The sequence below is a fragment of the Castor canadensis genome, chromosome 11 (genome assembly GCF_047511655.1).
Source record: "Castor canadensis chromosome 11, mCasCan1.hap1v2, whole genome shotgun sequence".
Taxonomy (NCBI): domain Eukaryota; kingdom Metazoa; phylum Chordata; class Mammalia; order Rodentia; family Castoridae; genus Castor; species Castor canadensis.
The window spans coordinates 132,848,422-132,875,073 of NC_133396.1; the positions used below are offsets into that span (position 1 = coordinate 132,848,422).

Below are 26,652 nucleotides of genomic sequence, written 5' to 3' on the forward strand. Positions count from 1 at the left end.
TTATTAAGGGATCTTGCAGTCTTTGTAATTGAAGTGAGCTTGTATTTAAGTTATAAAGACAAATGAAAATGAATCTACTATTTAAGAAATATATCCAAAGAGGAAGGACATTCTGAGAACTTGCCATAAGATCACTTTGCTCATGGAAGAGTTTATGCCTTGCAGTCCTGTGCCTGGTCTTACTAAGGTGTACCATCATCTGCTTCCCATCGCCTCTGTTACTAACCTCTACATAGGTAAAGGCTGCTCTTACATCACACCTTCAACTCAATGAATGCTTTAACAGACCTACTTTTTAATTTCCATTTACTACAACATCTACACACAGTTAACAAATGCTGTAAGTAGCTCTTCCTCTTTGTAAGACAGACCACTATTACAAATAGATTATAAAAACTTTTGGGCCAGAAAATATCTATTAAATCCAAAGAATCTGCTTAGGGTTTAACATGATCACCAAAAGAGTCTTTTTTTCTACCCTCTTCTTCCTGTGTGAGACACACACACACACACACACACACACACACACACCCTTAGATACACACATGGTTTTTCTTTCTGTTATAAGGACAGATGCACACAACCCTGCCTGCATCTTTAAATATGGATATTTGAGCATGTTGAATGATAATGACCCATTCTTTGTCAGTAAAGATGTTCTAATAACTTAATATAAATAGTATATATGCTTGAGCTGTCTTCTCAGGACAGGAAAGAGATTCAGCCATATTTCTACATGTTATCATCATATCCTTCCTTTTTTTGAGACAGTTTTACTAGGTTGCCCAGGCCTGCCTTGATGCTGCAATCCTCCTGCCTCACCCTCCTGTCATTTTGTCCTTAATGTACCAAGCAGAATTTGCCCACACTTTGCCCAACATGCTCAGCCCCAACGCCATAATGTGTTTGCCATGCGCTGCCTTGACCACGCTGCAGCGTTTCCGTGGCATTTCCCGGTCCCAGTGAGGATCCGAGGAAGAGGGAAACATATACCAGGTTCATAGATAAGGCCGCCTGGGAAACACGTAACTGATGGAGCCATGAGGAGCAAAATTACCACAAATCCTTCAGCCAGCATGCGGCTGCCGTTGCAGCATGAACCTGTGAGATCCTCGGGGAGCTGCCTTTGCCTCTGCCCTGCTCTCATCCTCATGGTCTCTGTAATGACTGCTTTGGCCAGTTTTATGTCAAAATACATTCCTTAAAATATACTACCTAGTGAAATTCATTCCTCTATACAATATGATATTCAAATTTTTTATTAAATTTCTGTAAAAGGCTGCAGAGATGTTCTAAAAATGCCTTCCTGGTCCTATCTCCAATCCCATTTATATCCAAAAGACACTTTCCAAAAATTGTAGACCTGGATTTTGATGATAGCCCCCAGAACATCAGCCTTCACAGGATAAAGAGCCTTTTTCCTTTCCCTTTTTATCGAAACCTACGGTGGATATACGATTATCCCAAAGTTAAAAGGAAAGTGCTACTAGAAAATGGCTCCAATGCTGCAGCATAGAGGAGTACAAGGAGGAGGGCAGAGCAGAGGATCCAGGTAAGTCCTTGACCTGCCATCTGTAGCCTTAGAACTATAAGTAACTACAAATATAAGAGATCTGTGTTCTCCCCAAATGGCCTGTTCAGAGCTTCACACACAACAGAGCCTGAAGTCAACAGCTGAAATGAAGTAAAAGTGGCAACTGGCAGATTTATCTTAGAGTTTCCTGAAATTTCAAAAAGCATTCACTAAATATCATTCAAGATGTTAAAGATCCTTAGTGACCTGATTTTTGTCATCAAGTAGCATGACTATTTTTAAAATGTCTATTTTTAAAATGACTATTAAAAATTTTAGTCAATAAGAAGGAGAAAAAATCAGTTCTGTTTTTCTACTGGGAAGTAAGAAGCAGTGTTTGCCTTTGGCCCTAATGATATAGCTGTCAATCAACGAGGACATGTCCTGCTCACTGAGACACAGTCTCAGAAGGATAGGTAAGAACTTAGTTCTCACATACAGTATCTTTAAATCTCTGCTCTCCATCCAAATAATTTCTTTTGGGACACTTCATAGTTATGACAGAATTCATATCAAATAGTCATTTCAAACAAATATTTCTCATCTTTGTTTGGATAGTTCCCTTTCAAATGTGGGAAGATGTTCTGTTCCTTATTTCTCACAGCTGAAGAGATAAAAATGAAAACCCACACTCTCCTCAAAAATCTATAGATCAAGCTTCTGAGAACGAATACATATATTTTTATATACCTAAAGTTTCATATGAACATATAAAAACTATAGCAGACACTGCTTTATTTCCCTTTCTGGTCACCCCAGATATTCTTGTTATTTGATATACTTCTCCTTAGATACCCTAAAGGCCTGTAGAGTACAAAAATGTGCAGTTTAGAAATATTAGAAATGGTTATTGTGGTCATTAACATAGACAAATTCTTTTGCTTGTGTTCTCAATACTCCATTGATGAGCAAGTAACATGTTGTACACAAAGGAATAATATATGGAGCAATCACTTTTTCTTTAGTACTTCTGAGGTAGACAGGAAAATGATCACCATTTACAGATGGTGAAATTCAGGCACAGAGAGGCAAATCAATTTTCACAAAGAAATAGGGTAAGTAGCCGGGCAAGGATTTAAATCTAGGAAGTCCAACTACTTAACTCTGGCATTAACCACGATGAAACTCTTTTGCATCCCACTATTGCATTTTAAGGTCACCAGATCAGCTCCTGATTGAGGGAGGAGACGTGTGGCCAATGTCCACAAGAGTAGGTAGTGCATTAATGTCCAAACTTCTAACTGAAGTCTCTTTTGACTACAGCCAGAAGTTTTCCAGTACTGCAAATTACTCAGGACTGTTTCCTTCTATTTTCACAAATCCATTTGTGTCCTTCTATACTTCACAAGGAGTTTTAAGCATGTTTAACCAGATAAAGTTTAATTAAAAGTGCTGTTGAGATTCTAGCTTTAAAAGAACAGATAAAAATATAAAGGTCATTGTTATTCAAATTGTCTCCACTACCAGCTTCGTTTGGCTTTGCTAATGGACTAAAAAGAATGAAATTCAGTAAAGTAAGGAGGAAAGCAGGTACACTCAGCAGAGTTCAGGTCCGGAGAGTTCAGAATCACAGAGGAGAAGGTGTGAGTTCAGTCTTGCCTGCAGCACCACTGTGTTGGCAGAGGGTCTTCATTCATCAGTAGGGTAATCACGAGCTTGAGGCCGGCACACTGGCTAGGTGCAGACACAAGGGAAGAAGACACAGGTGCACCAACTCTCCTTGACAAGTGGTTCTTGCTCTGACAGAGGGTCAGCTGTCCCTCCCACATGTGTACATTGGACATGTAACTAAGTACAGCTGAATTGCTAGCCAAGAACCAGGACTTGATGGGAGGCCCTCAAAGTCAAGGAAGAAATTGTAATGCTCATAGTTCCTATGGAAACATCTACAAGTGACAGAAAGGCAGACGTGTTGAAAGAACAGAAACTTAGTGATTGAGGAGCTGTAAGTATTGGCAGTCTCTGTAATGCTGCCCTGAAAAAGGAGAGAGGGAAACTGAGCAGTGTGTGGAAAGTTACTGGTGGATTTTAAACTGCAAAAAGGCAGGAGTATTTATATAAGGAGAGATAAATACTTTATTTTTCAATATTCATAACTACATTTCCTTTGTTCTCTTTCACTTTCTATTCTCTTCCATTCTTCAATTTCTACCAAAATGTTCACTTCTAATATAATATTTCAGGTTAAGGTATAGATCCAATCTAAAATAGTGATATTTAAATTTATACTAATACAGGTACACATACACACACACAAACACACACCCCTAAACACACAGCTTCTAGAAAGTCCTTGGTCATAGTGAGTCTGATCAAGTTGCTGAGAATCAAATCTTGGCTTTGTCTCCTATTATTCTCTTATTTGTCTGTCTAATCTTTTCAGCTAAAGAATGTATAAAATGAGGGTAAAGATATCCATCATAGAGTTATTATAAGAATTGAGTGAATTAATATATACATTAAAAATAACATGTACCATATTAAGTGCTGAATATTATCAGTTAATTTAATAACCATTCTTTTTTATGTCACTATCATTATTAAAATAGCCAAACAGGCTGAAGGAAACACATTGCCTAGTCTGGTTAGGTCGCTTCTGAGACAGTTGGTATGTAATATAAAAACTGTAAGAAGATGAAATCCTTTTACAAACAACATGGATGAACCTGGAGAACATTACGTCAAGTGAAATAAGCCAGACACAGAAAAACCACATGATCTCAATCATACGTGGAATTTTAGAGAGTTGACCATGTAGAAGTAGAGAGTAAAATTGTGGTTACTAGAGGATGGGGAGAGGGAGAAGGGAAGAATGGAGAGAGATTGGTCAACAGGCAGAAAGTCACACACACATAAGAGGAAGTCCTAGTATTCTATTGCACAGTAGGGATTATAATCAATAATATATTCTATATTCCAAAGTAGCTGGAAGGAAGATTACTGAATGTGCTCATTTTTCAAAGAATGAAAGATGGATATATGTATGAAATCTTCACATTTCATTCCACAAATGTGTACAATTATTGTGTGTCAATAAAAAGATCGACAACCAGTTGGACCTGATAGGTTCCAAACAGCCAGATTGGGAAGATACATGTTTGTTGACGAGAAGTACCAGGTGCCTGATGTGCTGTACCCAGTCCATGACATACACATTATAAATGGAATTTAAATCCTGGAGTATTGAGAGGAGGCTGATGAGGGAAAGGAGTGAAGACAAGTGGAAGATATAATGACAAGTACAGGAAACTTAAGGAAATATCAGATGTTTTGTCCTAAGAAGAAGTAGTATAGATTAAATAACATAACACATTTAAATACTGGCAGTATCATTATTAGGAAGTATAATCCTATGCTAATACCACTCTAGGGAAAGGATTTCATGCAGTTGGCTTAAGTCAGCAGTTGTCAAAATATGTTCTCAAGAACCAAGACAGTCCCCAGGAATCTTTTGTGGAGTCTTCAAGGTCAAAATAAGAAATATTAAGTATTATTACTTTTATAATAATAAGAAGAAGTTATTTTCCTTTGTATCTCTCATTAGCTGATAATGGATGATTCCAGAATCTATATGGCATTTGATATTGAAGCAAATAGAATATAAGATCAGGTAGAAAGAATCTCTCTTCTTCTGTTAAGACAGACATTAAAAAGATTTATTTAAAAATGCAAAACAATGCTACTATTTCTATTAAATCTCTCTTTTATAATATTAATACAATATATCTAATTTATATTAGCATATACTGGGTTTACTATTCTCGCTTTTTTTTGAGACAGTCTTGTTATGTAGCCTAGGACAGTATGGAACTCCTGATTCTCCTGCCTCACCTCCCAACTGCTGAGATCACAGATGTGTGCCACCATTATAGCTTCTTTTATTATTAAATTAACAAAGAATGTTTAAAAATTATTCTCTTTTATGGTAAATATAGATATAACCCACATAGAGAAAAACTATTTGTGGTGCACAATTATGCTTAAGAATAAAGTTTATGCTTAAGAATGATTAAAAAGAAGTCCTAAGACTAAATAGTTTGGAAACTATTGGTTTTAGTCATAGTGTAGGAGATTTTGAAAGCACAAATTTCAAATAATATGTCTGTAGAAAATACGAAAGCAGTGAGGATGGGTGGAAAAAAGGATACATACATTGACCCTAAGGCTTCTTTTAACTCAAAGACTGTGCAACCGCATTGTAAAAGGAATTGGAAAAAAGGGGAGGAAGGGCATCAGAGGCTTAGTGTGAAAGTTAGCAGATAGGCATGTGGTTAGGCATGGAAATTTGGGGGTGAGGCCAAAGGTGAAGAACTCCAGTGCATTGTAATGGCACGTTTTGAGTACATGTGCTAGTGGTAGCTACTCCATGGAGAAGATGTTGAGGCTGAAGAACAGTAAGCTAAGGTCACCCAGATTTAAAAATGGAATCTCTTTCTAGGAAGAAACATACTTGGGTCCATAATGGCCTTACAAGTCTTCTCTGAGAATTCCACAAACTAATAGCTTAGATCCTTCCAAAAAGAAGAATTAATAGGCACACACACACTCTTCCTCCTTAAGACTATGTCACAGATGACAAGCTGGCTTCCAACTCACTATGGAGTAGAGTGGCCTTGTACTTTCAATCCTCCTGGCTCAGCCTCCCAAATCCTGGGATTACAAGTGTGCACAACCATGCATGGCATCACTGATCTTTTTAAATATTATTTTGAAAAACATGGTCTGGAAAAAATTGTTTTTCTTATCTATCACTATAAAGGCAGAATGCTGCTAGTCTGTGTAGATATTTTTTTACATAACTCTATAAGGTGGAAACATATCAGTTATTCAACTTAACATCCTCCAATGGTTTGATGAAAAGTAGTTTTAAAGGTTTTTACTTCAAAGAGAAGGGAGAACTGGATTTCTTTCCTGATTATTATGAAAAGCCAACAGAAATCTGTGCTGTTTAAAGTCTTCGAAGGGAACACGAATTTTCATAATCTTTTTAGAAATAGCATAATAAGAACCGGAGTGCAATTCCATCAAATCTTCTCATATGTGAGCTACATTTAGTATCCCAGTCTAAAATATCAAAGTCTTAACTACCTTTTGGGGGAAAGAGGGAGTAGTAAGGATAGAAAAAGCAGCAGATTTAATTTAGTCTGCAAAAGACCAAGCAAAGGGCTTTACCAAATTTACCACTTCACAAAAAAAGAAATATTTATTTTACTTCATAGAGATTGATAAGTCATGGTAAAAATTCTAGGCTATCTGTATCATTCTGTCTCAAGGAAATAAATCATTTGTGTATTGTGTATCTTTCTTGAGTACAATTAGTCACAGTGCATACTGTCTTAGTTTTTTCCTTCATATAAAAAGTAACAATGAAATGATATTCAAAATCAGTAGTTTGCTATTTCTACTATTAAAATGTCAGTCATTAATATCAGACCATCTATGCAAAACAGGCTCAAATACTCCCATGATAACACCAGGTTATCTCATAGAGTATTAGGGCTTCATTCATTCATTTATTTCAGTATTAATTTAATAAATATATGTTAAAAGGCTTCAATATAATATCAGGCACTGGGTATCCAAAAAGGAGGGGCACTGCAATGGGAGACTACAAGGGTGCCCCTTTGGTCTTGTGGGATGGCTGTGATTGATGTGTACTTCACACCTCTTTTCCAGGAAAACTAAAAAACTGCCATCTCACAGAGATGGGATACAGTTTAATTTAACACATTCATTGAGTGCCAATCATAATTAGACTATTTCCATCTAATAATGGAAGAGAGCTTCCAATCCCTATTTTTATGGGGTGTGCAGGAAGCCAATAGCAAGGGAAGAACTGTGTCCATCCAAGAGGAGGGCAGGGATGGTGAAACGTGAGTGGTGATTCTGAATGGATTGAGGCCAGCTGGAAAAGGTAACTGAAACCTGCCATGAAAATGAGAAACTAAGATGGACATTTAGCGAGAATAGACTTTTATAGTCTTCCAGGGTTTCCAGTTGGTGGAAATCAGGGTAAAAAATGAGCAAAGATTTCCTCATAAGGTTTTGCAACTTCTGCTTCTGGACTCAGTCAAAACCCAGAAGTGAAGAGTTAGACATGAAAACATCACCTCCTTTCTGAAATTGTAGTTGATGCTTTGCCCAGTAAACAGAGTACACTTCATTTCAGACATGTGTGGGATTTTAGACGAATATCTATCATGAATTTAGTTTTACTTAAAAAGAGAAAATTGTTCATTCTTTACATTCATTATCTTGACTTGGAGAGAAATAAAATCTTTATCATTTGAATCCAATAATAACAGAAAATGGAGGAGTTTATAAAAGCTGGATTTCCTTAGTGGGGAAAAGTGGAAAGTACCAGTAATCTGGTGATAATATTCAATAGCAGAAAATGTTCCTTTCTCCATTAACACTTCATTAGTTATTAAATGTAGAAAGCTTAATATCCTGAAAGATTAATCAGCAACACTTTGATTAGCAAAAACACCCAGATAATTTTCTCTACTCTAGTAACTCACTGTTTTAGATTACAGTATAAACTTTGCTCAGCTGGAAAAGGTAATTCAAAATATTTAATCCAGATAAAAATATACATATGTGTACATTATGTTCTTAATTCCACCTTATGGTAGAATTTAAATGTTCTACTAACACAAACACAGGTTTTCCATTTTAATCAAGATTGATTTTTTAACTCCTCTTAGTCTCCCTGTGTAATTCTGTTTGCTATTACTCACCGACACAAGTCTGCTTACTTTCACAATATCTACTCACGGGATGTAGCCGCCTCAATATTTATCTCCATCTGGCAGAACATAACCAGCCATTTTGAGCCCTCAGCACTTACCTTATAGCAACTGAGCTTGCCTGTGTACCTTCTCCCAACACCACCTCCTCTTTACAGTTCTCGTTAAAAAACACAAGTCAGTAAACTTCCTCAGGGAACTTGTAGCAATGTATGATGAGGAAAGTAACCTTGTGCTGTGTAGCAGAGTTCATTAGACTAGCTCTCTGGTCAGGAGTCAGCTGTCAGACAAGTGTCTGATGTGCCTTAGTTTTCCTGTACAGTACCCTGTCTGTGCACTAGATACAGTAAGGCTTTCTTCCATTTGCAAAGGACGACAATGCACTTGTCACCTTTTTCTCTCAGAAGCCTTTAATGTTTGTTTTAACACATCTTAGCAGAACCAACTGCCCTACCCAGTTGTGGGGCATAGAAGACAACACAGCACAGTGAACACCTATGGTTAGCAAGGAGTCCTTATTTATTTTTGGAACAATGACCAAATTGTTGTCTTTAGTATCTACAGCTAACAAATACATAGATAATTCTTACCTGAAAAATGTCACTTATGTTTTTGTTAAACACTCTTAAACTTTAAAAATATTTCATATCACATTGTTACTAAAAAAACTGATCTTTGTAAGTGTTCATAAATCATGTGATGTCCTGTTTGATCATCGTACACAGTACCCAACAAACTTCCTGATTTGTAATGCTTAGTGCTATCTTCTGCCGAAGCTGTTATTAGTTAAGCATGCAGTCTAGAATAGCACAGTTGTACCACTGGAACAACCCAAAGAAATTATTTCAACTAAGCTAGTCAGTGAAGGTGGTGAAGGACTGGCAATTTTGCCCTTAGGACATTTAGCAATTGCTGGAGACTTTTTTTGAGTTACAACTGGAGCTGTTGGGGTGGGGAGGGGTGCTAGAGGGTCAGGATGCACAGGAAGCCAAATTCTCCCAGCAAACTGTCCATGAGGTCAAGGTTGACAAACTGGGCTAAGCCTACATCTCATTGCAAGGGAACGGATGCCTGAAAAAGTGAAGTAAGTTGCTAGATATCAATCACATAATAATATAATACTTAAGTAAAACTAAGTACATAGTACAATAGCTAAGTATAATGGAAAAATTAGTGCAGCAGTTAGGATTCAGAGCTTGTCCCTGAATGCCTAATCTTTTAAATTCATTTCATTTATCAGTCAAATAGATAAATGCCTCACATTATAATGGAGGAATTCAGGACCAAGTTCTCTCATTTTTAGTGTAATAAAGACAAATCATTAAACTTCTCACAGTTTCAGTTTTTCTCATTTACAAAATCACAAGTTGAAATAGCTGATTTCTAATGCTTCTGTTTCCTCTGAAATAGTATTTTCCATAAGTAATGATGCTTCTTTTTCAGTAGCCTTTGAATTTTCAAATTTATTTTCTTTTTCTTTTTAAACTTTCTATCAGAAATCCAGACTCAAATAAAGGCAAGAAAAATTGTTGCTATTCCCAAGAGTAATGCTATGAATAATTCCTGATTCTCACTAAACAGTGAAGGACAAAATCCAAATGTGTTATTCAAGGAAGAATTAACAAATAAATGATCCAAATGCAAGCTATCCTCATTTTTTATTATTTAGCAAAAGGAGACTTTCTTCTCATCTTCTTAGATCCTGTGTTCAAACTAACATATTCTAACTGTAGTCATGCAACATAAAACTATAAGAAAAAAGAAAAACCAGCCATGCAAACAGCAAAGTCTCATTACTGAATTAACTGAATTGGTTCACAGATTCAATCTGTTGACACGCTTCCTGAGATAAAACTTTCCTAGAAGTATTCATGGATCTGTAACGTGTAGTAATTTTAATATGGAAATAATTGAGCATTTAAACTTTTCATTTTAAAGGGGGGCAGGGGAGAAAAATGATCCAATGTATGCACATGTGAATAAATGAATAATAAAAAAAGGAAAAAAATTTAAATTTTCATTTTAAAACTCATTCTTTTCTATGAAAAATTTTAAAAGTCCATTTTTGTTAAAACATTGTTGCATGTACATTAATGTGAATTTTGAGAAACCTTCCTTTACTGATTTTCTCAAATTGCAAAGCATAGTATTTTTATACTAGGAAGGCCAAATTAAAATGATCAAGATGCAAGTGAAATGTATTTCAGGACAGAGATAAATCAAAAAGCTGCTTGCTCTGTGACGTATTTTATCAGTTGAAGAGTTCAGCAAATTAATGGCTACAACAATAAAACAAGACAATAGATAAAACAAAAAAAAGACTTCACTAAAAACAAAACTAGTACTTGTAATCTACAGGAATTTTTGTTGTCCCATGTGATCCCAAATTTCTAATCTATTTTCATTATAAAGTATGAGAATGAAATCTCTCCTTTTTTTCTAAACAGAAAAGAATTTTAGTCTGAGCCATGTGCTATTATTATTGCTGTCCTCTGAACATTTTAACACCATGTTGATGGCCCTTAAATTTAAGTGACACTATAAAGAAAACCATCTGTGTCCCTAATATTTTTAGGGTAGCTCTAATACTGTTTTACAATATTTTTAGGGTAGCTCTAATACTGTTTTACAATTAAAATGTATTTAAATTAAAAAGCTATTGAAGATTCTATAATTCATTGTGTGTTAAAACAATATATGTTAAAATTACATCCATTTTTTAACAAATATGAGGTGTGTTATCTGGAGGAGAGGATGGTAAGAAGAGACAGGGGAAAGGAATGCCATCCTTCCCAGCCAACCCAGATGTTCAATCCCTAAAATGGAGCTCTGGAGTAAAAGGCAAATTAAGATACTAGAGCTCTTCAGGAAATGTTACATTCTGAGAAAACTCACAGGTAAAGTGGATTTTTAAATTAATTATGCTTTACTTTTGTTTTAAAATAATTAAAGTAATATTTTTTACATAAAATGTGGACTGTAATAGTGGATGAATTAAAATGCAAGATGTATAACTTTTTCTACAATTTTATGTAAATATTTTGTTCCAAAATATAATGATAACTTTGGGAAAATGATAAACTCACAATGAACATTTTCTTTCAAGCCCTGAAAAATCAAATTGGGCCAAGGCTGCAAAAAATCATGACTTTTTAGGTTGCATTGGCTTTATTTTTTCATTAGTCTGTTGTTCTTTAGGAAATACAGATGTTGTGGAATAGATTAATTACAAAATAAGAGACTACATTGATGATGGTTGAGCATTCCATATTTCTGTATTTGGATTAATAGAATTTGTGAGCCATTTCTTGTTTTTTAAATCAAAATTTCAATCTTTACAACAACTCTCAGTAAGTTCAAATGAAAAGCTGATTGTAAGATGGCTAACAGAATTCTGCGCTTCTTTATAGTTTTCTAAATGCTTAAAAAATAACCTAACAATCCCTTATATTATTCCATTTTATTATACTTTATGAAATGCTTTCACATTCGTTTTTGATAATCAGCCTGTGTTTAGAAGCAGAAATATTATAATGTTGCTTGCAAGATTGTATTCAGTTGAGGATAACAAGAAGAGTCATTTGGATTTCTTTGAGCAAAATGCACTTTTTTCTCTTCTTGAAAATTGATGTATTAAGGTAGCTGAGAATAGATAATAGTCAAATTGATATTAGGAGCAAATATCTTTACTTTCACCAAGTTCCTAAACACAGAATGTGACAAAACGGGCACAAATGTTACATCTAACAACTCATAGTGTTTTTATCGTTCTTATTTCCCATCTTTGACGTGCTCCTTATGTAGCATTCCCGAACTGTGAGGTTCTCTTGTCTTTGTGCTCTCACTAGCCAGGAGCTAAGATTCCTAATATTCTCTTTCATCCATGACTTCTAGAGCCCCCCAGCACAGCACTTTCTATTCTCAGAAAAGGAAAACTTGGCCATTTCTAAGGCTTTGGTGATTTCCTCTTATAGGTCAAGCTGAATGAATCTTTCATCTTCCTGAGTTTGAGGCCCTCCCCTTTCTTGAGCCTCTAGATGGACTTGTGGTTCCATCTGCTCCACAGTTGCCATTCAGCAAGGAACCATCACAGCTGTTTACATTTAAAGGATGCTGATTCCTCTTTCATTTCAATGGAATATTTCCTTCTTTTAAAATGTTATCATTGAGACAATGGGCAAAAAGTGATATTTGTTCACTCAGTTAAGCTAGTACATCTGAATATAGATTACTTGGGTTTACTGAGGTTTTGAGCGTTCTGCTGCTCATGCACGCACCTGGCTGCATACAACACTCTGCTTTCAGTTCCAGTTAATAGACAATATACTTGATTATCTATTTCCTACTAGCCTACCATCTACATTAAACTGGCACATGTTCTCTCAATATTTCCCTCTTCCCACTCTTTCTCTCATATTTATTCTTTTAAATGAAGAGTAAACAGATATGCTTAAATTGCTCCTTTATAGTTACATGACGATGAAGTAGGGGTAGGAAAAGAAAACTACATGACTTTCTCCTGGGCCTTTTCAATATGAGATCATAGTAAACTAGCCAAAACATCTGTCTTGCCTATTTTCAACTGAAGAAAAATACTATAATTCAAGATATGTATCAATAGTAACTAGATTACTTTTTCTTTGAAATTAAGCATAATTATGCTTCTCTTATTAAATTTAGTGACAAGGGGCTGGGGAAGGGGGTTGCAGCTCAGAAGAGCCCTTCCTTAGCGGGTACAAGGCCCTGCAGTTCATCTCCAGTACCACAAAAAAGAAAAAAAGGTAAAAAATAAAATAAAACCAATGGTGAAGTATTGTCTATACATTTGTTTAATAATCCTAAGAATAAGAAACAAAATGTACAAACAACTCTAAGGCTGAATCAAATAGTGTGCATAAAGCAGTTGAGACCACCAGACACACAGAGGGTATTCAACGTTGCTTCCTTTCTGGATTTCTTCTTCCTCAATTTTAGTATCTAATACTGGAACAAGGAAAATTAAATATAATTATTTCCTTTCAAGTATGATAACCAGTAAATTTCAGAAGTATCTAGAAATGTAAGTTGGCACATTTCTTAAATTAAAGGCACTCAGAAGCTAAAGTTTGCGATGATTTGTAAACTTACATTAAGCGAGGTAGCAATGGAATATGTTGAGAAAGGTGCCGGGCATGTGCTAAGCCCTGTATTTTTCAGTTTAGCAAACTATTTTCTTATTGGTTAATTACCAGTCAGTACAAAAATAAGTTGTGCTGCTCTAAAAGAAAAAATTTCCCTTATGAAAATCTAACAAACCCAAATCAAATAAACATAAACATGTATACATACATTATATATCATACATGTAAGGACTTATGCTTTACAGTTATCAAGAATATTAACTCCTGCAAAATATCTACCAAGCTGATAATCGATTGATTTTTCCAATTTCTCAAAGAAGCGGAACATTTAAAATTTGACTTAAAAATAAGTCTTTATGTAACCAACAAACTTGCAAAAAACCCCCAACCTGTCCAAGTCTTGGCTTTAATAGTATTGTAAGTATTTTTATCAGCATACAGCAAAACAAAATACATGCCACTGAGGGATTCAACAGAACATTACTGTTTCAAAATAATTTCAGCTAAACTTCTAAGTCATAGTTGCTCAAAGTGTTTTATAGTTTTGACTGAAACAAATTATGTGATGTTGTGACTTTCTAATTTTTAGCAACTGAGCTAGCAAGTCATATATTACTTGAAGATATTTAATTATTCCATTGTTGTAAATTCCTTCTTCATTACTTTCGTGAAATATTAAAGTTAAAGAGACATTTTGCCAGTAATTAGGATGTTCACAATCACTGTTTGGTCTTTCAAGAGGAGACATGAACTTGGATTTTTGAGAGTAATTTTCTAAGTTGTCACTATCCACCCCATAATGTGCTAAATCCTTCACACTCCTCTGCTCTCTTTCATTTTTCTGTTTGTCCTGATCCCTCCTCGTGACCCCTCTAAATCTGAAGTGTTCCAGAGAACTTGAAATTAGGTCCTCCACTCTTCTCCACCTGAACATTTCCTTCCTCCCACTCTCACGTTCAGTCATTAACTTAAAATTCCATCTGCACAATGACTACAAAATCCACACCCATCAGACATCGTTAATGAGCCCAGACTCTTATTTCCAATGGACTTCCTGACATCTCTGTCTACTTGGATGCCTAATGAAAACACAGCATTCAGAAATAGAACAGAACCTGTCACTGCTTACCCCTGGCTTGGCTCTTCCCATCCCAGGAACTCATGGGAAAACTCATTTTCTATACTGTCTGTGTCTCGTTTGTGCAGCAACTTTTCTTGACTCTACATAAATCTCCTTTTTTTCCATCTTTATTGCTAAACTGAGTCCAGAATACTATCCCTTCTCTTCCTCCCACCTGTTCAACTTGCTATAGGCAATGATTTAAGCCAAATCTCTTCTCTTCACAGCAACCAGAGCAGTCTCTTTACAGGGGAATAAGGTTAAGCCTTCTCTTCCTACACATACAGTTAAATTTGGATTCTTTTCCTTTCCAACAGGGTCCTATAAACCTGCCTCCTGCTTAAGTTTTAACCTCCCCACCAAGCATACAGTTTTAGCTACCAGGATAAGGCACCTCACACCTTCTGTGCCTTGAACCCACTAATATGTTTGGTTTTTCCACAGGGCCTTTGCACTTCTTCACACTGCTCTTCCACTTACATCAGCCAACAAGTGGTTCAGTGATACATCTTCAAGGAGACATTCCTTGATTGCTGTGTCTAAAGAAGCATTCACCCATAAATATCTCTAACATATTAGACTGTTTCATTTTTTTTATAGTACTTATAAACATCTGAATTTTTCTTGTTCATTTGTTTGGTTTTTTGTTTGTTGTCTCTCCTTGAGAAGCTATAACTTTCATGAAAATGGCTGCTATTTCTTTTTTAGAACAGTTTCTGGCACACAGTAAGGGCTGTATAAACCACTGATCAGGCAGTGGTAAATCACCATCTCTTTTAATATTTCTTGTTGTTATTCTCATTTTATCTCTGAGGAGAACTGAGGCTCTGAAAGATAGTTTCCACAGTGTTTTAAGGTTGACAGGCTTGGAGTGGAATCTTGGTGAGAGGTCAAAGACTGACTTCATCAGTACTGAAAAGGAAGAGCTTGTCTGAATCCAACATTTCAAGCATTGTTCTCATCAGCTTCCTACCCTTTTCTTTTGCTTATCATCTGCCCTTATATCGCTTCCTCCCACAGTCAAAACTTGTGCTTTGCTGGATTTTTCTTAGCCATTATACATGATGACTATACCTAAAATATCAATAAGTAAATTGAGATCATAAAAACACAGATCATTGACAAATAGAAATATCTAAGGCTTATTATGTGTAAGATAAAATCTGCTTTTAGAAACTGAAGGGACACTTGGAAATCTATACCTAAGGAGTCAAAGTAGACTATTGGACCTGAATTATCTGATTGGCAGTCCATATTTATCCTATTAAGTGAGCAATAAACATATTTTTTACTTTCCCTGAAGCTTGACTGAGTTGTCCGTGAAGAGAAAAGGGTAATATTGATTTAACAGGCCCCTTGGATGACTATGAGAAGATTATCTGGTATCTACCCTTCCTCTCATCAGATAAGAATCTGATATGTTTTCCATGATCAAAGTAGTTAACAAAGGTCAAGTTACTTCCCTTGTGCTTTGAAACAAAAAATTAAGTACTTTGGTGAATTATTCAATGGCTTTCACTTTATGTAATATCAAAAACAAATTAGCTGAGGGAAAATCCATTCTTCCCATGGTATCACTCACCTCATGACAGACTCAGCCCTCTACCTCATTTGCTTCCTTTTCAAAATAATTGTAGTATATCACTTTTGCATTATTTGGGTACTATAAACATTTATGGTAAAAACAAATGAATCACATATGTTGCTTTGCTTTTTGAAGCTTTTTTTTTTTAATCCTGGAGTTTGAACTCAGAGCCTCACACTTGCTAGGCAAGTACCACTTGGGCCATTCTGTCAGTCCTGTTTCTGCTTTTTAGAAAAGAGGTGTGGTGTCTAGTGAATTAGATCTTGATGGAGTTACAGAAGAGGCTTGGTGCTCAATGACTCCCAAATCAGGTGAACGGAACTTCAATGCTGATTTCACACCCACAGCCTCGGACTGTTTCTGCCCTTGCCCACCATCATGAACACGTCTGCAATTACCACAACATCAGGCTGAGCACTAATAAGACTGATTGACCCAGTGGGAAAGAATAGATGGAGAATCAGAGAAACCCAGGTCAAATGCCATCCCTTGCCCCACTCATTCCCCATTTGTCACAAGGTATTGACTTTGGGAAATTATTCTGAAAAACCACCAGAAAAGCCTAGGATCTATGTGTGTGGTGTGTGGATGAATATTTTAACTTTTATTTCCGCATAAATACTTTCTCTGCAGAATAAATCACAAAACAAACAAATTAGGGCTTTGTATAATCCATTTTTTGTCTACTACTTTTATTTCTAAAATGTCTAACAATAACCTACACAACTCAGAGGCAACTCCAGGACGTCTATAACTGAAAGTTCTGCAGAAAACCATGAAGTATTATACGATAGAGGTAGTCTTAAGGACAGTAGAGATTTTACTTAGCATATTACATCTAGATTTTTAAATACTAACTTTTTACTTATAATTTATTGAAGATTATCACCACCAATAATTATCTGCAGCAAGGTATATTAATAATTTGAGGGACTTTGGGGTGCTGGTGGAGAATTTGGAAGATTAAAAACCCATTTCATGCAGCTGTTGCCATATGAGGCTCGGCAAGGAGTGTGGTATTCTCAGTGCATGGCACGGAGAAAACATGCATCAATAACTACTTATTCATCAAATAAATTAGTCAGCTAACAAGTAAATGAAGATTTAACTGACCCGGTCATATAAAATATTCAGAAAGATCTTAGATCTTGACTACTAGGAATCTGAATTTTTGTTTGCCTATTTACACATTTCTATATATATCAAATTGTCTAGATTAATTATGGTTTACTTAGAAAAGAATTGGGCTATGAAATTTTATGCATAGTGTGTGATCAAAAGAGAGAGAAACAAAATGGCAGCAAAGACTCTATGTAATTTCATCATTTACTTGAATGACAAGAATAAAAGGACAAAATTAATATTACTTATATGTGTCAGTAAGTACTTTCTACATACAGGACTGGTCATCCTCATAGACCATTCATTCAGCAAGCATGTGCCAGGGACTGACAGGTGGTGGTGACCAAGGAGAGACTCAGTGACAAACTGGGTGAGATCACCAGCTACTACAAGGCAGCCTAGTACCGAACACTGCAAGAGGGCTGTTCAAGGGATCCTCCCAGCAGCAGATCACCTATCCAGACTTGGAAGGGGCGAAAGTCAGGGGAAGTAATGGGGGAAAGGAGCTGCCGAGGGGACATGACTTTTAAACTAAATTATGAAGAATTATAATTTGTTCAATTGTAAGGAAAAAAAGTGTTGAAGGAAGAAAAGACAGTATGGTCAACAGTTTAGAGACAGGAAAATATATTTTAAGGAAAATGCAAGTTACAATAGAATAGCATATGTCACAAGGCAGAAAGACAAACCTGGGGAAATGTGGATGGATTCAATTAGAATTGTGTGAGCAGTGCTAATTGCTTTTATTTTTACTGATACACAGAAGCCCTTAAAGTAAGGTGATTTGACACCTTCCTGCCCACCATTTTACACTGAGAGCTCTTTAACTTACTAAGCTAGCCCTTCATTTTCATGTTGTTCCACCAAAGAATAAGAACTTGGTAAAGATGCATATGCTAATCAGAACACCATACAAATGAAAGAGAATTAAGCACAATGATTCTGGACTATTTAACAATCCTGCAAATATTTTTAAACTCATTTGGAACTCAAAACTCCATCTTAAAAATTTCAAAATGAATACCATGAAAGAATTCTCAATCTCAAAATGAATGCTACTGATAGAAATAGCAACACAACATATATTTGAGGGCAGCTAACACTGCTCAATGTAAGTTAGAAAGAATTGTATTATATTATCATTCATGTAACATTGATCTGCAGAAACAAATTTAAAAATAGCAGTAATTAAAACAGCAGCAGGAATATTTCTGGCTGAAGAAAATTAAAACATTTTTTAAAAATTCTGATCTTTATTGTTTGACAAGTAAAATTAGACTTAGAACAATAATGACCACAAAATAAAATTCCCAGAGGCATAAGCTATTATCAGCATAATTTGGTGTGGATCAGATTGATTCATTATAATAGCACAACTGTAAAAATTAAGAAAAGTGATTCTGTTGAGTATTAGCTCAGCAAAGTGAAAAAACTGGCAATTACTTAGTTAAGTTATATAAATACTCAAGGAATTAAAAAATTGGAGATATTTTTTCTTCAATTCAAGAAAAACTCATAGGTATTGGTATATTCTAACAAAATGTTCATTTTCATAAAACTTGAGTCAAAATGTCATTATTTTCAAAATCACTTCATTTCAAAGTATTCTCTTCCCCCTAGGGAGCTATTAAAGGAGGGAACATGCAAATAAAAGTTTTGCCTTTTACCTGAATCACACTGGCAATCGTTAAGTATGGGCACGGTAGGAATGGATGGTAAATAAGATTTCAGGCTATTTTTTTTTAAACAAAAAATGGCAAGAATCCCTAGTAATGAGCTGCAGAAGGCAGTGGGTTTACAAAATGTTTTGGCAGTAGAATTCAGAGAAGCTTGAAAGATCCCTCAAAGAGGAGCAAGCAAAGTATAAAGGAAATCAAAGATCTCTAAGAGTTTATTCCTCTGCCATCCATCGCTAAACTGTCTCTTCATCTTCTCCCAGTCTCCCATACAAAGAGGTATGATTTGGAATCACATGTCATTCAATGCAAATGTGACTTCATGGGATCCTGTGATTGTGATGTACAGCTTTTCAGACCATCTCACAGTTTGCAGAGTGTTTTTGTAAATAACACCTGCAATGCTCACACTAATTTACAGAAAACAGAACTGCATCTCCAAGATGGAAAGTGATGGACATTAGACAATCCATAGCACAAAATTTCTAAATTATTTCTTATTCCAAATGCTGACCAACATGGAATGGTTCCTGCTTCATTTCCTATTATGCTTAATATTTTTGTTGGTAAGCAAATTGTTGGGTATTTTTTCCTTTAAGTGGGGATATTTAAAATATAGTGGCCATACATCTTCTCTTTGATAGTGGCTTTTAGCACCATTGCTATTTATATAGGTTTCTCTAACTTCTTGACTATCAGAGAAAATTTTTTAAGTTAAAATGCAGAAAATTTCTATTTGTCTATCAGTGATTTTCACTAAATTCACTTTTCCAACTGTTCAATTTCTTCCTTTTTTTTGTGGTATTAGGATTTGAACTTATGGTACAAGGCTCTCATGCTTGATAGGCAGGTGTTCTACCACTTGAGCCACTCCACTAGCCCCCAACTTGTCAAATCTGAATACCTATGAGTGTCATGCCGTGTTTCCCTTGGCTCTTGCCTTCTACCCAGTGTTAGCAGGTCACCGTTTTGGAGAGTTGATAATTTTCTGCCAGTTGTCAAATTTTAGTGAAAAGTTATTTTTTAAATATATGGGCGATTATATTTTTCACTCTAGTATCATTGCATTATAATTATAGTTTTATCATGAATGCAATATACAAGGGAAAAATTAAATTCCCAGTGAATTAGCTTTTTCACTTTGGATGCCTCTCATTTTTATCAGGAAATGACAGTTTTAAATATATACAGCCAAGAATCACAGAACAGTTTTGTATTTGTTTTAGCTTGGATCTATAGTAAAGAATCTAATAAAAATATTAACAATCTTGCTGATTATCTTTTAGAAATGAACAGCTTGAAGGCACTACGAATGGACATAGAAGATGCCATCTATTTTGCTAACGTTGACTTTATGTATACTTATGCTTGTCATGGATGAGAGAATCGGAAATAAACTTTCTTATTCTTAATTCTTTTTTAATTCACACAATTTTCTGTGTGCAGCTGTCATTCTGAGGCTTTACTGACAGAGTTTGAAGTAATACATTGACATATAAAAAGGGATGCAGATTAAAGCTTTAGGTAATAATTAGATATTTTTAAATCTAAGTATCATTTAGATCAATGTACACAAGATTCAGTGATTACTATAACTTATTTCTGTGTATTTGGGCATGTTATAGAAGTAGACAACATATCATATTGCTAAGTGAATATTCTGAATTATTTCATTTTTTCCTGCTATCATTTTCTAAAGAGTGTCTATCTTCATGATGTGGAAGCCATAGGACTGAGCCCTTGGTACTAGACCATTGCTATGGGGCTGGATGTCTAGGACTGACAAAAATATTTAGACTAAACTGGATTTAAGTTTTAAGATGAGTTAAAATTCTATTCCATTTTTTCTACTTACATAAATTTGTAATCTTATGATGACTAGAAGTAAATGGATGATGAAAACTCCTTTCTCGGTCCCACACCGAGCTATGTAGCCATGTACTGAACGTGAAACTTTGTCTCCACTAACATTGTGATCACTAACAAAATGAATCAACCTGACTACACATCTTTACTCGTTATCTACTCAGATTGAAGTATTTAGTAAGAAAAGATTCCCAGACTCTGAAACCTTCTGTGTGCACGCCTTCTTCCATCTACCCTTGAAAATAATCCCACAGCAGTATTCTCAGTGTCTCAACCAGCATTTGCAAGGCTCTGATTCCACTGAAAACACTGCTAGCCAAGTGTTTTCCTCTCCACTTCCTACTTTCAAACAAGATTTTCAAATGGTGGATTTTTAAGAAGTCAGGAGATTATTTCCCAACAAGAAGTGAGATAAGGAGATGAACTAATGACATAGCAAGAAAGAGGATGAAGCCTGTAAACATCTAGATAGAAAATTATTTCATCTAATCGTGCCAAAGTTTTCCACCATCTCTGCCCATCCTCTGAACTTGACTCTTGCTAAGTTTTTGCTCATACTCTCTGACGTCCCTTTCTGAGGGTTTTCTCCTCCTCCTTCTCCTTCATAACTACAATCTTCAGTTGTATCAAGAAAATCCATTCTTTATGCAGTGCCTAGTAAGAATCACACAGATGCATATAACATAGTTTCTTCTTTCACACAGGGTGCAATGGCAATACATCCACTGCCTCACACACCACCACAGTCATCAGCAACAATTAAAATAGTGCTTGAATAATGTCAAAGAAAGGAGGTTAATAAGTATCCAATTTCAGTGGAGATATTTTAAGGTAAGAGTGACAAAAGAGAATGTCAGAGAGGAGATAGGATTTGCACAGAGTCCTAAAGGCTTGGAGGCTTTATTGAACCCACTTCCTGCTTGTTTGCATTTAACCAGCCATAAAAGAAAAAAGATCTCTGTCCACTTCCATCCCCCGCTGTCAGTGTGTTAGTGGATCCAGTTGCTCTGGCAAGGTTAAAATTTATATCAAAAATGATGAGAAAATATCAGGATTTCTCCCATTATTTTTTAAGGTGCAGAATATATAAAGAAAGGATATGACTTCAGATTGATCAGGAATGGATTGCAATATTGCATATGAAAAATGAGAAAGCCATGAATTAAGATGGAGGAGACCTTGGAGGTTATAAAAGCAGAAGTTGAGGAGTGTGGGGAGCATGGAAAAGGTCATGTTAGGAATTCTAAGAGATTAGTTTGGGAGATAGGGTATTAGGGTCACCAACACATAAGGTAAAGTTAATCAACCTACTCTGTAGAAAACAAGAACAAAACCACTCAAGGCTCAAGGAACCCCAACATCTAAAAGGTAGATAAATATGGAGAAATAGTGAAGAGACAAATGATATAGTAACTAGCATCTATGTCTCTATATAGGTAGGTATATGAAGGTGAACACCATGGAAATATCTGCATGCCCACACAGTCACTTGTCACCGATGAAAAGATATCAACTAGAATAAACAAGGAACCCAGCTCAAGCTAAACCACTCTGGTCATGTGTGTATTTATGCTGAGAAAGAGAGAGAGAGAGAGAGAAAAGAAATTTAGACCTCTAGCTCCTGCCCAACATCCCCTTATCTTTCTTGTAACAAAATGCCTTTCAAATTCAAGCAATGATCAGGGTCACAGAAAAGTTTTCAGTCGGAATATTATCATTCTCACATCCCAGAATCTCTTAAGTTATAGTGTATTTAGCACTATGTGACAGGATTATTTATTAAAATCAATTAAATAGCTTGCATTGATTGGCTATGATCTGCAAGGAGATGTACATGTTTGTAGCATGAGATTTTTTTAACGTGGATGGAAAATGAAAAAGTATCAGGAAATGAGTCTTAGCTGGTATGACTCATAACATAACTAATGGCACACTTCACATAGCATAATTCCAATACTCTGAACTGCTAGGCCATGGAGCACTGGCTTCGCCTGGCATTACACATTTATTAGAACTGAAGAACCACTCACTGCCACCTGAAGTTCCTAAACCCTCCTTGTGCCCTCAAACTATTTAGAAAATTTGAATAAAGTTTTAGTTCCCAATTGTCATGACAAAAAGGCACAGTGAAGAGTAGGAAGAGAAAAATTTCTCCTCCTTTACAGAGGATATAAGAAACTTTTGTGTAACACTGAGCCCAGCATTGCTGTTGCCCCGATAAACCCTGACTTTCACCTTCTCTGCATGTGTGTTTTACAGATTAAGTAAACTATCTGAGTGGAGTGTATATTTATCCATTGATGTGTCTTCCACATTCATGCTTTTAGAATGTGCAATATAATTTTCTCCCCAAAAGTTTATTTACTCTACATTAACTTTAACACAAAAAAGAAGTTTAACTCATTTGTTTGCTTAAAAAAACATATAATTTATGGCATTAATAACTTCCCAAATTATACATCAAATCACAAAATGTCTCTTGGAACAATAAACAATGTTAGCCGGTACAAATAATTAAATTTTTTTTTTCAAAAGTAAGTACATATTCAGGAGGACTATTAATGCCTTTTCTAAAAGTGTTTATCTTCAGGATAATGTGAGCAATTGAACTCAATCTCTCTCTGTCTCTCTCTGCCTCTCTCTCTGTCTCTGTCTCTCTCTCTCTCTCTCTCTCTCTATATATATATATATATATATATGCCCATTTATTTATAACATAAATTATTCAGCAAAGTTAATTCTGAATTATATTATATTCAAAGATCATGAATTCAAAGTTGTCACTTATGGTGGAAAAACAATAGACTGATTTGAAATTTTTATGGTAATTTACTCTGTGACCTACAAAATATTTTAGTATTTCTTTATAGTCATTTAGAGATGCTTTCATATATTTTCTGAGAAGGAATTTTTAGTGTAAATATGTTCTGATTTAGGATGATAGACATAGATCACCTTATTAAAATTATTAGTCTTTGCAATTTGCCTTTTTTATGACAAAAAGATCTTTACAGAGATGGCAATTTAACAGATATTCTGTATACTATGACAATGCTTAAAATCTTGTATGGATTTTTTTAAATCCACTTTTATAATAAAAACACAACAAAATATCTTATCTGACACTGCTTTTCTTTCCACCCTTACTGATCACCCTAAGCATAAATTGACAATATGCATGTCAGATTGTAGCTACTGCCCTGTCTTTCAGAGGAAATGAGAGAGGTAAACTTCAAAATATTTTTTTCAAAGTAAATTCCAATAAACAAGATTTTTAAAACAATTTTTCCTTTTGAAAAAAGAATTGGAATTTCTTCAAAGATTCCATTTCCAAAGTCTTTTTAATAATAAAAATAGTTTTCAGATTTTATATCATAAGGAGAAATAGGAAATATCTACTCATTAGTTATATTTAATAAATCATGGCCCAAACCAAAACAGTTCAAGAAATATTGATTGAACAGATAATAAGTGTACAAAGATTTCAAACTTAAAGAGGTACGCATGTTCAATTAGTATCCCTGAAGGATATAGCATTTGCATGGTTCTTAAAAATTTAAATTTTTCTACCTGCCCAAGGTTGTGATATTTACCCATCACCCAGGAAGGGCGGTGGCTGCATTTGAACTCCCAAAGCAAAAACTTATAAAAGCCGTTAGCAAGGAGCTAAAGTTTGATGGAAAATACATTCTGTGATAAGAAGATACAGAAAGCTATTATTTCATTAAATACCCAATGGATTTCTGAACCATTATATTCGTAAGCGCTTAACAAAATATTTCAGTTGTAATCAAAATTTGAGGAGGAAAACTCCTGTCCCAAAAGAGGGAGTGGCTTACATGCAACCAAACCTATGTACGATTTTTAATAACACATTTTTTTTGTTAAAAGCATAGAAACCGATTCGTTTCGCTATTAAACAATTCCTCAGACTTTCAGAAACTCATTTTCAAGTCATGGGGATAAAGTAATAATGTTGCTTTTGCAATATCTTTCAATAGTTTGCAAATAAAAATATGGATAATATCTTCCTTTTAAATTGTGATTCTTTTCCTCAGACATTTATGCCTTTTTAAACAGAAACAGGCCTGTTCTGTTTCTGCTCAAGCGCCAGAGTGCCTGCTTTACAAGAGTGAAGCCCTGAGTTCAAACCCTAGTCCCACAAAAAGAAAGAAATTCCAAAAACAGAAACAATGTGTTCTGTCACACAACAGGCCCTGTCTCACTGAGCTGCAACAACCTTGACAATTCTTATCACGTTCAGTCCCCAACACAACTTCTTTGTAATATTTCTTTCCAACCCATATTACCCCAAAAGGAAGAAAAAAATAAAGGAAAAATTAGTATTCTCCTGCTTACCTGTAACAAATACTTCTGTGTCCAGAAAGGCAAAACCAAATGCCAGAAGTTTAAGCCACAAGTACATGGTCATATCTGGAAATCAGCTGAATCCTTAAGAAACAGCATGCGTGTCCTCCTGAAAGCAAAAGAATGGTTATCTCTCTAAATATTCTTCTCTGTAAAACCAAATCAAAAATAAAAGAAATGAATGCATACTCTTCACTGCTGCCTTATCGGACAGGGAGTAGTTTCCTCCTCTGCTATCCTAAGAACAAACCACTCGCTAGCTACATGCACTGCTCTAGGTGGTGATGTCAGATTCGGTTTTACTAACTTCTCCAAAAATACTGTAAAGGGTCCTCTTTGCAGGAAGTAAAAAAAAAAAAAAATCGTTCAAAGTTAGTGCAATGGCATCTTACTTCCTTAATTCAAGTAATTATGCTAAGTCTTTTAGAAGACTTTTCTCTCAAGGAAAATGTTCCTAACTACATAAATAACACTCCTTTAAATTTTTCTTTTTAAAAAATTATAAATCCCTCCAAACTATCAATAATTTTCTTACATAAGAGATGTTAAAACAAATTCAGCCTGGGTACAAAAACTGTTGGCAAGATGACACAGTAACTGAACTTGCAGAGAAGACCTGAGTTTGATTTATTAACATGATCAAGTGAACCTTTCTGGTTATTTTTGAGAAGCAGCACCATTTGCCATAAGGCCGTTGGAACCCTAGTGAGATGACACTTCTAACAGTAAAACCCATTTCCTATGCAAAGTACCCTCAGAAAGTTGAACTGTTTCCTCCAGGTCCTTTACACATATCTTTGTGAGGTTAGAAACGGAATCAGAATGCCATGTCCACTTTAACAAATCCCACTTCCAAAAATTAATGCTTCTGTGAATCAGGATAGTCTTTGAGCTATTGATGAAGGAAGGAAAAGCAATGAAACCAAGTGATGACTTCTACAACAGTCAACCTTTTCTCTTTTTCTCATAAATCTTTCCCAGCCTTTTTGATAAATAAAAGAGGAAATTGATTCAATGCTTCTATGTTCTGATGTGTTCTTAATAAGTCCATTGAATGAGAAGAGACTTACCAGCCAAAAACTACTATGAATTTAGCAATGCAACTAAATGAATTGTTATCCTTATTATACTCTCTACATGCATCTAAAAATAAAAGTACACACATGTGCAACTCGCCATGTCAACTACAGATAATGCATTGGGAACTTGTTAGGCAGACAGAGCCTTCGCTGTAACTCTACAATCTCTAGTTAGGAATTATAATAGGGGTTTTTTTATTCATGTAAATAAATTTTGGGTTTTACAAGTTGATTTGTTTTATTCTTACTTTGGCTGCTAGGAGCTACAGAGTCAAATTTGTAATTCTGTGTGTTCACATGGAAATAAACTCATGGGGTTGGCAGAGTGGTTCATGTGGTAGAGCGCCTGGCTAGCAAATGTAAGACCATGAGTTCAAACCCCAGTACTACCCAG

General features: G+C 35.3%; 1 protein-coding gene across 9 annotated transcripts in view; it reads right to left on the bottom strand.

Annotated features, from left to right (window-relative positions):
- Ptprc (protein tyrosine phosphatase receptor type C) overlaps positions 1–25,855 on the bottom strand; it is a 115,126-nt gene extending 89,271 nt beyond the window's left edge. For 8 of the 9 annotated variants that reach the window (XM_020154010.2, XM_020154009.2, XM_074048697.1 and 5 more), the window contains exons 1-2: positions 25,369–25,501; positions 25,171–25,288 (exon numbers count right to left, since the gene is read on the bottom strand). In XM_020154010.2, the coding sequence (XP_020009599.1) occupies positions 25,171–25,243 (73 nt within the window). In that variant the 5' untranslated portion in view covers positions 25,244–25,288; positions 25,369–25,501. Of the gene's footprint in view, positions 1–25,170; positions 25,289–25,368; positions 25,502–25,714 lie in introns of those variants that run through there. The other variant, XM_074048693.1, reaches the window with a different exon arrangement.
- Between the last annotated feature and the right edge of the window lie 797 nt (positions 25,856–26,652).